This window comes from Paralichthys olivaceus, chromosome 5 (assembly GCF_024713975.1).
Source record: "Paralichthys olivaceus isolate ysfri-2021 chromosome 5, ASM2471397v2, whole genome shotgun sequence".
NCBI lineage: Eukaryota > Metazoa > Chordata > Actinopteri > Pleuronectiformes > Paralichthyidae > Paralichthys > Paralichthys olivaceus.
The window spans coordinates 5,228,631-5,242,978 of record NC_091097.1 but is presented as its reverse complement, the minus strand read 5'-3'; the positions used below and the strand labels follow the sequence as shown (position 1 = coordinate 5,242,978).

Below are 14,348 nucleotides of genomic sequence, written 5' to 3'. Positions count from 1 at the left end.
ACACCAGCGCACAACATCCGGTCCCCACCTACAAAATAAAAACACTTCTGACAAAAGGTCTCCTTTTCTTTCCCTTTTCAAAATATGATTTTATGATTTATACATTAAGTACATATATGATATACATTATACATACATACAAATGTAATAATATCTTGATAGAGCATCTGGTCACAACCTACAAAATAAAACCACCTAAAACAAAAGTGTATTTTTCTTTTCCTTTTCAAAATACGATTTTATAATTATATATATATAAACAATATAAATGTAAAAAAATAATAATAATTATAGCTGGATAAAAAACTTTGCATTACATCGCATCAATGTAGAGCATCCGGTCACAACCTACAAAATAAAAGCCGCGTTAGAAATAAAGTTCCCTTTTACTTTTATTTAAAAAAAAACTTTCATGACATAGATATAAATAGTATACAGATATAAATGAAATATTTCAATACAAAGTATGTTAAATAAGCGTCACTTTACATAATTCAGTTACAACCTTCAAATTAAAATAGTTTGTTATTCATTTTAATATAACAGTTAATGTATCTGTTATGTAAATATATAGGCGGTATTAGAAAAAAGTAATAGCAGCATTTATTAGCAGCTATTGATTTATTGTAACTGCTTTGACATTTTTATTGAAAATCCACATGCTTACACAATTATTTCCCAAAATAAGCAACAATTAGGCTACACTAAGTTGTTCATATTGTTAAGAGGAAAAATAGAATTATATCAAATAATAATCATTATTATTATTTCGAATTTTACGAAGGTGCAGTTTTCACTGTGACCACTGGAGGGAAGTGTATACTCATATACAGTAAATAAAGTTACATGATAATTTATTTTATTCTGTCGACCACCAACAGAAAAAACAAAATTAAAAACAAACAATCAGGTCAACAGTTAACTCCCCTCACGTCAACACACAAACAAAACCACAAACACAAACCCTGTGTTATATATTATATCCAACACAAAAGAGCATTTGTAAGAGTGGTAGTTATTGTATGCCTGAAATCCATTACATCGTTGCCAAGTTTGTCTTTGTTTTTAAAATTCAGACAAAACAATGCTACATCTGAAAAAAATAAAATAAAATTTCAAGGACCATAACAAATACCTTTCATCACTTATGACTAATTTAATGTCAAAGGTAAAACAAAATGAGCTAGAATAATATGACACAAACAGGCGGAGAGTGGATGCACGCATTTATTCAAGGCAGTGGCAGTGGCAGGGATTGTACAAACAAAAATGATTTAAAATTTCTGGTCATCCAAAAATGTATAAAATACTGTATTTTTTATTATATTTTGATATAATCTGTTAATTACATGAAAAACATAGTTTACTTTAAAACAGAGCAGATAGGTTGCTGTAAACCAAGTCATCATGTATTTGTATGGATAGTGAATCTGTGCCTGTACTTTATTAAGCAGATAAATATCTCATAATAAATGTATGCTTTAATTTAATATATTTTCTTCAACAGGTGCAAAACCGCACATAAAGACTTAAGCTTAAAAATGTATTTACTATGCTATCTACAAAACCTAAAGGTGCATTACTATGTGCATATATATATATATATATATATATATTATTGTTTAAATTAGGCCATGAAGACAAATTTGTTCATCTGATTATGACAACAAACTGACTATTGCTGGTTCAAGAAACACTATCAACTGTTTTTAACCTCCACCCCCATTATTGTTTCTATGAGAGTTCAACTTTTGATAAAGTTTCCCTTTTTACACTCAGCTACTATGATAATGTTGCAAACTAACCATTTAAATTATCTGTTTGCAGAGGCTCATTGATTTAAAACAGACAAAAGCAGCTAATCGTTTTTTTTTATCCAGTGACTGCTGATTTTTTACAGCTGAAACTGTCACTGTCAGATTTTTCCAGCAGTAGCTACAGAACGAGTTAAGCTAACATCAACAATGCTTCATAAATTGGTTGCAAAACTACTGACGATTACCCACTGTGATAAGTTAAGCACCCAGGAGCAGTTACCTTACAGTGGTTAAACGGAACCGCTATTTGTGATTATTTGTAACATAATGCCATATACCAGCACAAATGACTGTAGTTAGTTAGAACAAAACATGTACTTGACATTTATATAGCCTTCGCGTATTGTTATGGTAGTTTAGTTATGATTGGACAATCACTGTTTGCGGGAGGGTTTTAAAAACAGTCAACAGTGTAAGATAAAGTCTTTTCATATTTTATTAGTGTAGTTTTCTAACTGAAATAGCTTCCAGTGTGCAGAGTTTTATATTTCTTTATTATATTAGATATTAATGTTTTATATTTACAGTATGACCTTTGAGGCTGTTTCTTCTCACTTTGGATAAAACAAGTCGAAATTTGGTCTATTGTAAGTATGTGAGCAAAGGTAACAGCAACATATATGTTTAAGGAACATTAATATGTGATGTACAGAGGAAGATAATTCATTTGGAAAACCTGAATAAATAAATAACTTTTTTTCTCATAACCTCACAATTAACATACGATGACTTCTCAAGTCTGGTTCTGGAATAAAAAATAATAATGTTTGTGCTCAGGAGGGAATTTTTTTTTTCTCATTTTAGTGCATACTTGATAGACAGTGACTCTGGCATCGTCAGGCAGTATTAGTTCAGGTTTAGATAAGATACATGTCCCATTCATTCTACTGCAAATGTAACATAGACGATAAGATTTTTTGGAATTCAGGATGAGTTCAGTTCACTGCAGGGGTATTAGGCTAAAGCTGGGAGTTAAATATTAAGTACTGAAGAAACACACGCTGCTGTTTGTTAAGTAGAAGATGTAATAAAATGTATTTTCAAGGTCCAGTCTCTGTGGACACATTCACAACATTTAGAGGAACGGAACCCAAGTTTATGAAAGGAGGAGGGATATGTTCTGTCAGACTCGCCTGTGCTTTAAAACTCGTGTCTGTGGTACATGTCAGGGTCGTAGTATTTGGTGACCACCACTCTGTTGGCAAACTTGCGGCCGGTGAGGGCTTGCATGGCTTTCTGGCAGTCGGCAGCAGAGATGTACTCCACAAAGATCTGAAATTAAAATCAACAGGTATGAAGATCAGAGCAAGAATTTAGATATGTGTAGAAACTAGTATGTCATTCAGTAGAGCGCATTCCTCCACCAAGGCCCAACAGTCTCCTTAAATCCAATCAAGCCACATCAAATTTCACACACCCATAGATGTCAGTTCCCTAAATGTGCCTGGTTTTTTAAATAAAGACCATGAATTACTCGAAATCCGGGAAAATGTCAAAGAGTGTGGCTAAAAAATGTATGAATCTGCGTCCAATTTTAATGAGTACTCTCTTGTCCCACGTCCCATATTTCCACCAAGTTTCATGGAATTCCATTCAGTAGTTTTTGAGAAATCCAATCACACAAACCGACAGGAGCGAAAACATAACCGCCTTGGTAGAGGTAATTAAAACAAACTCTGAGCTTCTTCACATGTGTAAAGCTCCTGACAAACTTCATGTATGGACAAAATGTTAAAAAAAAACATGCCAGGAATTTGGATCCTGGTATTTCCAAAGACATCTCATGATATTTGCTCCCAGGGTGAAATAAAATCTATGCATCCACACCAAAATTTTTGTTCTTCCCCGACTCTTTTCACCAAATTGTAATATTTTCTTGTTTACAATTAAAAAAAACATGATGAGATGGCAAAGTCTTAACTTAAACTTGAAAATATAAATAAAATATTTGTACTAACACAGGTCTGACCTTTCCACAGCCGGGGACTTCTACACCGTCGACAGGTCTGGGGATCTCGATGGAACGGACGCTGCCGTACTTGCAGCACTCCTCGCGGATGTCTTCCAGGATCTCCTCGTAGTCTTCGTCGTCCACCAGCTCCTCGGGCATCACCATGTTGAGAAGGCACAGCACCTCCGTGGGCATGCCAGAGTTCTGCAGCCTCTGGAGCCCCGGGACCTGCAGCGTCACTGGGGTCTCTATGATGGAGGTCTGCGGGTAGAGGAATAGACATACACATCGTCAGCAATTTATTTTCCCCCCAAAAAATACCCGGTGCTTCCTGCCCCTTCCTCTGTCTGGTACTGAATCTTTAGTGGAGTTAATTAACATGTTGGAAGTTATTTCTCCTTTGACCTTTCACTTCCACCACCTGCCAATGTGAGAACATTACAGCCTGTATAGTGGAGGCAACAAATCCAATTACAGTCAAGCTTTCTTTACTATTTTCAATGAAGGACGTATTTATAGGTCACAGACAGAAAAAGCAAATGTGTGAAAATTAAAATACATATATATCACTCACAGGGTTGGCGTTTTTAGCTCCGACGCTCGCCCTTTGGACGATCAGCTTTTTGTCTCCCAGCTGCATTCCATTGAGCCCAGCGACTGCCTGGAGAACACAGAGAGGCTTCTGGGCAGCAGCTCAACTTCACAGTTAATGAGCTCAGAGAAGGCCCACACCCTGTTACCTGATCAGTGGCGCTGATGTCGACATATTCACAAAAGGCGTAACCTTTTGACAGTGACGTGGCACTGTCCTTCACGAGATTGAACGCTTTGAGCGGCCCGAATGAAGTCAAGAGCTCCTTCACCTGCACAAAAAGAGTCCGACAGCAACATATGAGACTGATAATTCATAGTGACCATAATATTTTATTTTATACAGAATGAATTCTAAATGTCCATTTGATACTCAAAATAACAGGGAATGGACTGAAAATATAAATTGTCTGACATTTAACAAAGTGTATGTGATTAAATACAAGTTTACATTTAGATTTTGCATCATGAGGCTGATTTCTGAAAAGAGGAATCAGTAGAGTGTAAAATTGCCTTTCAAGGTCTGAGCAGAATGATCTCCTGACGATAAAAATGACTGGGGTCATCAGCAATAAAGTTGCAACTAATGATAATTTTGATTTATCAACCTGCAGATTGTTTATTTTCCTTGATTATTATTCATTGTGTTGTCTGTATTAAATGCTACCCCTTACAACTGCCATTCAAATTCCTTATAATGTCCAACAGGTGGTTCGACACCCAAAGATCAACAGTTTATTACGTTTATTAAGAAACCAACAAAGATCACATCTGAGAAGTGGAATCAGTAAATTTGCTGTAAAAAGACTTAAAAACAAATTCAAAAAATTAATTCTTAGAATTATTGTCAGTTAAAGCAACACTGTGTAACTTTTACTGAGCAACATCACCCACATGTGGGGATTTAGCTCCTTTGTGTGTGGGCCCTCCACATGCAAACAGCATTTTAAGTCATTAAAACTGAAATTTTCAAAAACTGTTTCTGTGTATTGATGTGAATCAAACAGAGCAATGGTGGTTAGATACCAGTTTCTCAACGTTTGGTTAGCACTGATGGGTCTACTTACAAGTTTGCAGCTAAATGTAGCATAACTGCACAACATAACTGACATTCACAGTTTATGTGCCTTGCCCAATATTAAATGGACCATACAGTCTATGCATGGACCCCAGCGTGCTTTTCTATTCGACGTGTCACTGATCCCCAATTACTGGCCAAGCATACTCGTTTGAGCGTTGAGTCGTTTTTGCGTTCTCCTCTGGATGGAGATATTTTGTAAAACAATGGTTATGTGAATGGAATTTAATTTTTGTTTTTAAACAGAGAGGAAAACATCCACACATTTATATTGGCTCTGTGTCTGAGTAATTAAGTGGTTTTCACTTAGAGAAAGAACAAACTCGATCAATGTGTTGAGTGGAGCATTGACCTTGTAGTTCCATTCACTGAATGAAAAACAACCAATGGTGGATATAAGCAATGATCCCGGGCTTCCTGAAGCAGAAGCCAGACTGTTTTGAATTCTTCACATTTAATAGTTTCCTCAGTGAATATTGGAGATAAACGCTGGTGTCTAATTATTTTAAAGTCTTTAACTGATCTACAGTTCAGCATTATGCTGGACCGGATTTTGGCAATTGAAGCTGACATTATCACGAAATTGAGCCCATTCACCCAAAAGTAAAACAGACGTTGCGGCTGAGGAATGAAAGAGGAAACATTCTCTCTATTCTACATCAGTGAACCATTAAACTCATTTTGATCAAGCTGCGGGTTTAAGATAAAAAAAAGTTGCATAGTGTTGCTTTAATTTTACATTGATTGACTTTTTCATTAAGTGACTCATTGTTTCATCTCTAATTTATTCTAAGTTTTACACATGAATAGAATAAACAGATAATTGTCTCATATTCATTCATATACATAATGAGAACAAACTGAGCAGTTTAATGTTGAAAAAAGGAAAAAAAAAAGTAGTTTGAATACTGACTGTGTGACTCCACCAGAGCATCCATACAGTCTTACCATTACATTTAAAAAATAATACACCCCCCACCCCATCAAAAGTAACCACCACCAACAACTACATCCCCCGGTCCTAAACGCGCTCCAAAAGCATGATGGGAGAAAGAAAGTAGCCAGTAAGGGAGCCTGCTGGCTCGAAGTGTATCCGTGTGAGGACCAGAATGTCTTACTTGCCTTGTGTTACATGTTGGCATGGCAGCAGTAGATGAGTACTACTGAACAAATTATGAGCGCAGACTTAACGATCTTACAGGCCCCTAGCTGGGGACAAAGTGGGGGGAACAAAAATGAAAGAGCTGTGAGTATCAACGCAGTGGAAGTGACTGCAAGTAATCAAAAAAAATAAAACGTTAGTGAATATATACATCAGGCAACATGTGCTCTGTAAACTAATTAAGAGTTAATGAGACAGAATGGACAGTTAGAATTAAATTCACTTTGTACACGATGGAGCTCGACTGTCAAACTGATCCTTCTGCAGAAGTTTTCAAGTCTTTCAGCTTGTCAGCAAATATTCACTGTAAATGTTCATATTCAAGTGAAAAAGTCCAACCTCAAGTCCTCTTGTACCTTTAATTTGAATCATTTACACTGTATTTCTGGATTTGTTTGATGACATTATGTTGTATCCACTTTCTCTCATACTGCCTGTGACCCATAATGCATTTCAATAACCACCACAGACAGAGACTATGCTTGTTCAAAGTAGGTGGTGAGTAGAATTGTGAGCAGATGAGGATTTTTTAGGTTAAAAGTGAGATTAAGTGGTCAATAGCATAAACTTTAAACAAAGATGGAAGACACGGCAGCCAAAACATCACCTGGTGGCTGGCTGCAGTTTAGGTTGTAAACAGCGCCTCCCCAGTCAAAAGATGTGAAATGATTTTTGCTTTTTTTGCATTTGTTCAACTGTTTAAGCTTCTGATAAGTTAGGTTTAAATTAATTATTTGATGAAATGAAAGACACCTGGTTGAAAGCTGAGACTGAGTTGATTCAGTGCAAGACTAAGCGTGCTTCCCTTCACGATCACTGCTGCCCAAACTCGAACAAGATGGCGACACCCATATAAAGGATATTTTGGCTTCATTTTTGTACAGTGAAAGGAAGTCGAAATGTGTCATCATCTTTAGTTACAGTCCATAGTCAGTAGTCTTTTTTTCATATATCAAAATCTTCACTGACTGATTGGAACATGATAAGATTTTAACTTTGTATAAGCTGCTTATACAATAACTCTGGGAACTAATATCTTCATGGTAATAATCACAATTTCCACAAACCAAAGATAATGTTGTTTGATGTCCATTGTCCCTCATTAGCTTCAAAACGTAATATACCTACTTTGCTACTATATGAGAAATTAACAAATACAATGAATTTAATCAGTTACCTTATTTATTAATCAAGATTTTATGCTGAATAACTTATTATTTTGCTTCACTAACATTTTTGCTCAGTACAACAAAGAAAACTAAAACTATTTCACTACTACTACATTTTACAGAGGATTTCTTAAGGTGGACTTTTTCTTTGACAATGAAACATTCAGGCCTAAATACCACACAGAAATAACTATATATCAGTTTATCGACCTCTCATGTGAATATACTGGATTTTGCTTACCTTTACTAAATGAGTAGCTTAACATGAAGCAGGTATAAGCAGTTTACTCAGGTAATAAAGTCACAAAAAGCATTATTTTAACATTCATGTAAAATCCGATCCATGTTATTGAGATTTATTTTGAAAAATAGCTTGTTTATCTGTAGAAGTTTTCCATTGTGAGTATTTTAAGAAACATATTCACATTAATTAGTAAGCCTTATCTGTTTTCCTTATTCTGTGTTAAATTGTTTTGTTTTTGCAGTAATAGTTTTATGTTTGATTCAATAATATGACTTGTTTCGCATGTTTGCTCGTTACCACAACATATTTTTGGTTTATCAGGTCATAAAGAAATGAAAAAACATATTTTGTCCTTGTGTGTCAAAACAAAAACCTCAGCAAGTGAGAGAAAATAAAAAGAGGAAACATGAGTTCACCAGTTCAGTCTGTTTTCAGTTCAATACCTGGTCGTCGTTTAGATAGTTTGGCAGGCCTCCAATAAACAGTTTATGGGGGGAATCGGGAACAACAGTGGAGACAACACCTAAACAGAGATAAGAAATTAAAGGTTAAAAGTCCAATCAAAGTTCTACATCCCCTAACAGAATTGTTATTACTGCTGGTCGAAACTGCTGGAACAAACCTGGGACATGAAACGCTGGCTGCTCTGAGATACCTGGTAGAGGTCGATAGTCGTGAGGTCGTCTAATCTTCAGAGACTGACCTTGGAAAATGATTCCATCGAAGGCCATGGCTTGTGTCGTCTCGTCTACAGATCGGAACTATAAAAAAACAAAAAACAATGCTTTGAGACTTCTGCTGCAAAGTTTCCCCACAGTGACACGATGTAAACTTTTAATATTGTGTGAAAGAGGCGGGAAAGAGAAGAATGTTCTGCATCATCAGCGGGTCTCAGTTATTGTCACTGTTATTTTAGAGATTAACACACTTTGTATGCATGTGTGTGTTGACCATAGATTTTTGATAAGTATAAAATGAAGAGAATCATGGAGGTTATCTTTGTTTGTGAGCAACATCACACACAAATTGCAGAAAAGATTTCCACAAAACTTGGTGGACAGATGGGATGTGGGCCAAGAGAGAACTGATTAAATTATGGCGCTGATCCAGACAAAGAAGTGGATCCAGGAATCTTTTTTTTCTCATCAATTTCTTTAAGATTGTGCGAGTTTAACAATGATGTTGATGAAAAAAATCTGGCTTACTTAAGAAAAATGAATATCAATGCGTGTGTGCAATTCGGTGTGATTGAATTTAAGGACACTGTCTGGCCTCGGTGGAGGCATGAGCTCCACTGAGTGCCATTCAAGTTATTATTATCCTCATTTTTGTTGTTGGCTGATTACAGATCCAACAGAAATAATACAATCGCCACAGATCTCTGCTGTTTAATAGCTCACTCGTATTTTCCCCCCTTTCAAGCTGAAGCAGTTTCCTGTAGGTTATAGTTGCTCTTGCTGATCTGTCATGTTTATTTGATTTATTGTTAATAAATAACTGCACATCTAATGAGCTCAAAAAGAAAAGTCCCCCCCCCCCCCCTTGGGAGGTCAACTCTGTCTTCAGCAAGACTAAGACGGTGAACATTCCTGCAAAAACACTGCACGGCTGAACTCAGGCACAGCAGTTAAGGTTACAGGTATGCAGTCACAACTTGACTAAATTAAACGCTGATGATGGAGCATCATAAGCATTCACAGGATCATAAAAGGTTGTCATCCTCTAAAGACCATGAATGTGTCAGCAATTCATTTGTTAATTGTTGAGACATTTCAGTCTGGACCAACATGGATCGACAGACTTTGCCATCTTTAGAGCCATGCTGCTGGCAAAGGTCAAGTACACAATAATAGATAAGCAGCACACTAACTAAATCTTTACTCATATAGAAAATAACTGGAATAATTGAAATTGATAATTAGACAGCAGTGGAACAGAGTCAGCTTATACACAGAAAATACTTGGTCTTTTCATGGGATTTCTATGATAGTCATGGAAATATGGAATTTTACAGCCTTATCTCTTTTTTGTGTCAGAAACACGTACCTCAAGAAAAGCGAAATTTTTATCCTGATTAATCTGCACAGCGAGTACAGGGTTACTCGGAGCTTGTGAAAGGCCTGCGAGCCGCATCTGAGCATTAAAGAACTCAGCCATGGACTCCTGCAGAGAAAGAAAACACAGGCAATGTGATCACGGGACTCACTGCGACATGAAGATATCTGTGTTGGGTAAAGACATCACAGTCACTGGAACTAACAGAAGAAGAAGAGTAACCGGAGACTTTACCTCAGTCACCCCAAAGGGAATGTTTCCAACATAGAGCCGTCTGGCTTGTCTTGTCATCTGACTGCCAACTATGGGTACTTGTGTCGGTGCCGCAGCCACTCCAGTGGTAGTGGATGTTGCCAGCAGAGCAATTGTTGGTATCTGCCCGGCCGCTGAGGAAAGAATTAAACAGAGAGCAGCACTGATACCTTCTACAACCTTTAATCCTTTTTTTAATTCAATTTTATAATTTATTTTCATTATTTTTAATATCATCCATTAAAAGTTCACTGAATCTGCCGTTAGTACTTTGTGTTTGCTTTTAACACTGGATTCTTTTGACAATGAAGAAAAAGTAAAAACGTAATAGCTCTTTAGCATCTTTTAAAAAATGTTTCAAGTAAATATATTGACTTGTATTCATGATGGACATTGGATATAATATCTTCAGTGGGTATAAGTCAAAATGAATGTAAAAATATATATTTAATGTGAGTTTTGTTCAGATTTAAGTTATTACTGCCGGAAGGAATATTAAGTTTGACACCAATTACCCTGTTTAGAAGCAGGACGCAACCTTGTTCAGCTCTTCCCACAGGCTTGAAAAAATTAATGTATGCAAGCCCCTAAGAGAAGTGCTGGTAGGTGTGACATCTGATGAAACTGAACAAGCGAAGACAACATGTGTAAGTACCTTGCATAGCTTTATATTGCATTGGTGTGATGTGTTCAAAGCCAGGAGGAGGCACGTCCCAGTATTTGCAGGTCTTTTTCTTCCTTGTTCGCCTTGGAGAGTGACTAGACACAAAAACAGAACAGAACAATAACAGACGTCAGCAGTCAGTTTATGTACATTTCCAATGTATTTATCTGTTTTAAACATGATATTTTTAGAAAAATAATTAACGATGGCTGAATTCAATATAGCTCCTTCAGTTTCAGAATCACAGTATGGCTTTACTGTCTTGGTTTACTCTTAAATCTCTCGTGCTTCTGTTTAAGCTGCAAACAGAAGACAGACACAGAGTTCTGGAGCATTTAGCAGCTACAGACCCTGATATTTCACTCAGGCAGTGGTGAAGACCACACATATACAACAGAGGGAGTATTGGACTTAGATTTCAACAGGTCACACCAAAATTGATGAAATGAAATGAAATGAATGATGGTGTTGTTCAGTAACAGCAGGAAGTGTAAATAAAGAAAAAAATATTTAAAAGGTGATATTAGAGTTGAATATGTGTCTGAGGCCCCCAAGTGAACTAGTGAGCAGTTTCACCTGTGGTTCCCTTTCTATGACTGCAGTGACAAATGTCTATTAAAATGTTTTACTGAGAACAGAGTACATGGATTTCTAGTACACAGTATAGGTACAGGTACATACAGTATTTGAGTTTCAGTTAATATAGATGGACCCAGTGTGATTCATGTTGAGACAGGTTTATTTCCCCCATTAAAATCCTGCCTGGTGCATCTGGCATGAAGCAGCTTCACCCGCTGACCTGTGCTTCTTGTGGTCCCGGGACAAGCTCCTTCTGTCCCGGCTCTTCCTGTCCCTGCTTCGGCTTCGTTTCTCTCGGCTGTGGCTCCCTCTGTCTTTGCTCCAGCTGCGGTGTTTGTCGGCTCGGACCACAGAGCCACTGCGACTCCTCTTTTTGTGTCTTTCTCTTTCTCGCTCTGTGTGATCATAAAAAGACAGCAACAAGCAATATTTACTGGCCTGTATGTCAGCCTATAATCTATGTACATTTTTCTGGTGAGTACTACTGTATAAAGGATACTGGACTGCAAATATTAAATTCAGGAGACGAACATTTTCATTTATATAGTTATCATTCATGTGTTTTTAATTGGGTTTTAAAACACTTACACATTAGTCTAAAGCCAAAGACTATTACACATCTTTTCTATTAAACAGAGAAGCTCTGATACCCTTCAGTCTCCTCTGTGTTGTGCTGCATCATATTTCTTTGAGAAACTTGACAGTTTAATGTGGCCTCACTTCTTGGTGAAAGTGAATGTCAGAGACAACGAGATGTGAGACCTTTGATCAAATTAATAAGAGGTACTCGGTAAAGATCTGACCCACCTGGTGGCTCTGCGTGAGTGGGCTTATCACTTGTTGCCATTCTATGAATTGCTTGCACTTTAAAAAATCAGCAGAGGAATAAAAAAGAAAACACATTTCCCTAAAGTCCAGGAAGACATTTTATCCAAGTACTAAAAATATTCCGTTTTCATCACATGAAACAAAATAAAATATAACAAAAGTTATTCAATTAAAAATAAGAATATGATTTTTCCTTCAACCCACAGAATTATTATGTGTATTTATCATCTGCTCAGTTTTCACATGATTGTGAAGCATTGTGACATAAAATAGTGGATTAAATTTTTAATAAATCTGCACAAATAAAGAATATTAACACTATTACTACTCATTAATGTAATAATGAAAAGCTCTGGTTCCCTATGCATTTCAACCATTTACTTTCTGTTGTGTGGTGCTTTGTTCTTTACGTTAAAAAACTTAACTCAAATAAATCTATGAATAAAGTTACTATTATCATTAACAGTATAGACTTTGTTCCTCATCTGTTTTTTTTAATTATTTTTTGATATTAAATATTAATAAAAGGGACAATTATACCAAAGAATCTGGCAATCTGACTTTTTGAGAATATTTGGTCCAAATCCAAATCCAAAACATAAATAAAAAATCATGCCACTGGTTTAACAACAATATTAATAACATTATATAATACTACAAATAATAATAATGATGATAATAATAATAATGTTCCCTATCAACATCATCAACTTTGCTTTACGTACCAGTCTTATGTGACCCAATGTGTAATAATGCTTCACAATAATATGGAGAAACTGAGCAGACAGAAAAGTGCAATTAATTTGAGTATTAACCTTTAGTAATGGAAGCCGAATTGATAGCTACATTAAATTGATTCATACAATAGCATCGGGTCATTTTTCGCAACTTAAGTATCCTTGTCGGAGAGGACGAGATTATAAAAACACGTACAATTTTGATGGAGTTTCGTATCTAGTTGTTTCGCGTAGGAGAATGCGCAGTAAATCCACTCCGGTACCAGACTGCGTTTGAAATAGTGCGTAAAAAGGACCGGGCGGCTGAATGGAGGCAGTGCGGGTGAAGGTGAGACAGTGAATTATGCTGACATGAAAGGGGAAAGAGCTGAGTCACAGCCGCGTTATTCATTCATAAAATAATCAGCACATCTGCGCTTCATCGCCAACAAGCAGCGTCACAACCGTTTCCAGTCACAACTCTCACCTTGTCGATTCTCGCTCAGCTGCTTCTCAAATTCCTCGAAATCCGACATTTCTCCGGTTGTTTTGATGCGAAGAGAAACTGAACAGGTCCGGCACGTCTGAGGAGGGAGAGATGAACCGAGCGGTTCGATGCCAGGACCACAAAAACCCGCTGACATCTGCCGGAGCCCGGACACACACACAGTAAACACACTGCATCCGGTCATCCTTCAAAATAACACTGTGACCCGAGATCACAGCCATCAAGGGTCAGTTTACACAACATGACTAATACATGACATTTCATCACCGTGCACCATTTTACCAACTTCACTATGTATATATATAATCTTATCACTTGTTGTTCATGTATCACTAATCAATAATCTCATTACTTGTCTATGTTTATATATAAAAAATCTTGTTTTGTCTATTGTTATGTATTAATATCACTTGTGTGTTTTTTTTTTAATATAAATAATCTTATGTTCTTTCTATTTTCATGTATTGATAATCTATCTCAGGTTATACATGGGTTTAAAGGAGAAAATGTGATATTTATTACTATAACAGAATATATGCTATATATAATCAATAGATCTTGATGAAAAAAATCTCTATATATTAAGGGAACTAATATCTTTGAGAGTTTGACATTTGGTGCTATTTTTCTACTGAGTGGCATTATTGTTATTTTTCAGTTTGAGAAAATGTTTGGCCTTTTTATTTTTATATTAAACACAGTTTTTATTTTCTATATACACAAGCAACAATACA

The 14,348-nt window shown here is 36.3% G+C and overlaps 1 protein-coding gene across 2 annotated transcripts; it reads right to left on the bottom strand.

Moving 5' to 3' along the window:
- Positions 1–837: 837 nt before the first annotated feature.
- Positions 838–13,784, bottom strand: LOC109633991 (splicing factor U2AF 65 kDa subunit-like). 2 transcript variants are annotated; one of them, XM_069525200.1, is made up of 11 exons: positions 13,594–13,784; positions 11,783–11,957; positions 10,975–11,078; positions 10,302–10,453; positions 10,059–10,175; positions 8,635–8,773; positions 8,456–8,535; positions 4,509–4,631; positions 4,343–4,429; positions 3,776–4,029; positions 838–3,089 (listed from the first exon to the last, which is right to left on the bottom strand). In XM_069525200.1, exons 1-11 carry the CDS (start codon positions 13,748–13,750, stop codon positions 2,858–2,860), a joined length of 1,620 nt encoding a protein of 539 aa, XP_069381301.1. In that variant the 5' UTR covers positions 13,751–13,784; the 3' UTR covers positions 838–2,857. The 2 variants fall into 2 exon arrangements, with proteins under 2 accessions (XP_069381301.1, XP_069381302.1); XM_069525201.1 differs by having other exon boundaries at positions 3,787–4,029; positions 13,594–13,783.
- Positions 13,785–14,348: the final 564 nt, after the last annotated feature.

Coding starts and splice junctions, on each gene's coding strand:
- LOC109633991 (XM_069525200.1), bottom strand. CDS start 13,750: ATGTCAGCGGGTTTTTGTGGTCCTGGCATCGAACCGCTCGGTTCATCT. Junction 11,958..13,593: donor GCTGAGCGAGAATCGACAAG/GTGAGAGTTGTG, acceptor ATGATCACACAG/AGCGAGAAAGAGAAAGACAC. Junction 10,454..10,974: donor GCAATATAAAGCTATGCAAG/GTACTTACACAT, acceptor TTCTTTCCTCAG/CGGCCGGGCAGATACCAACA.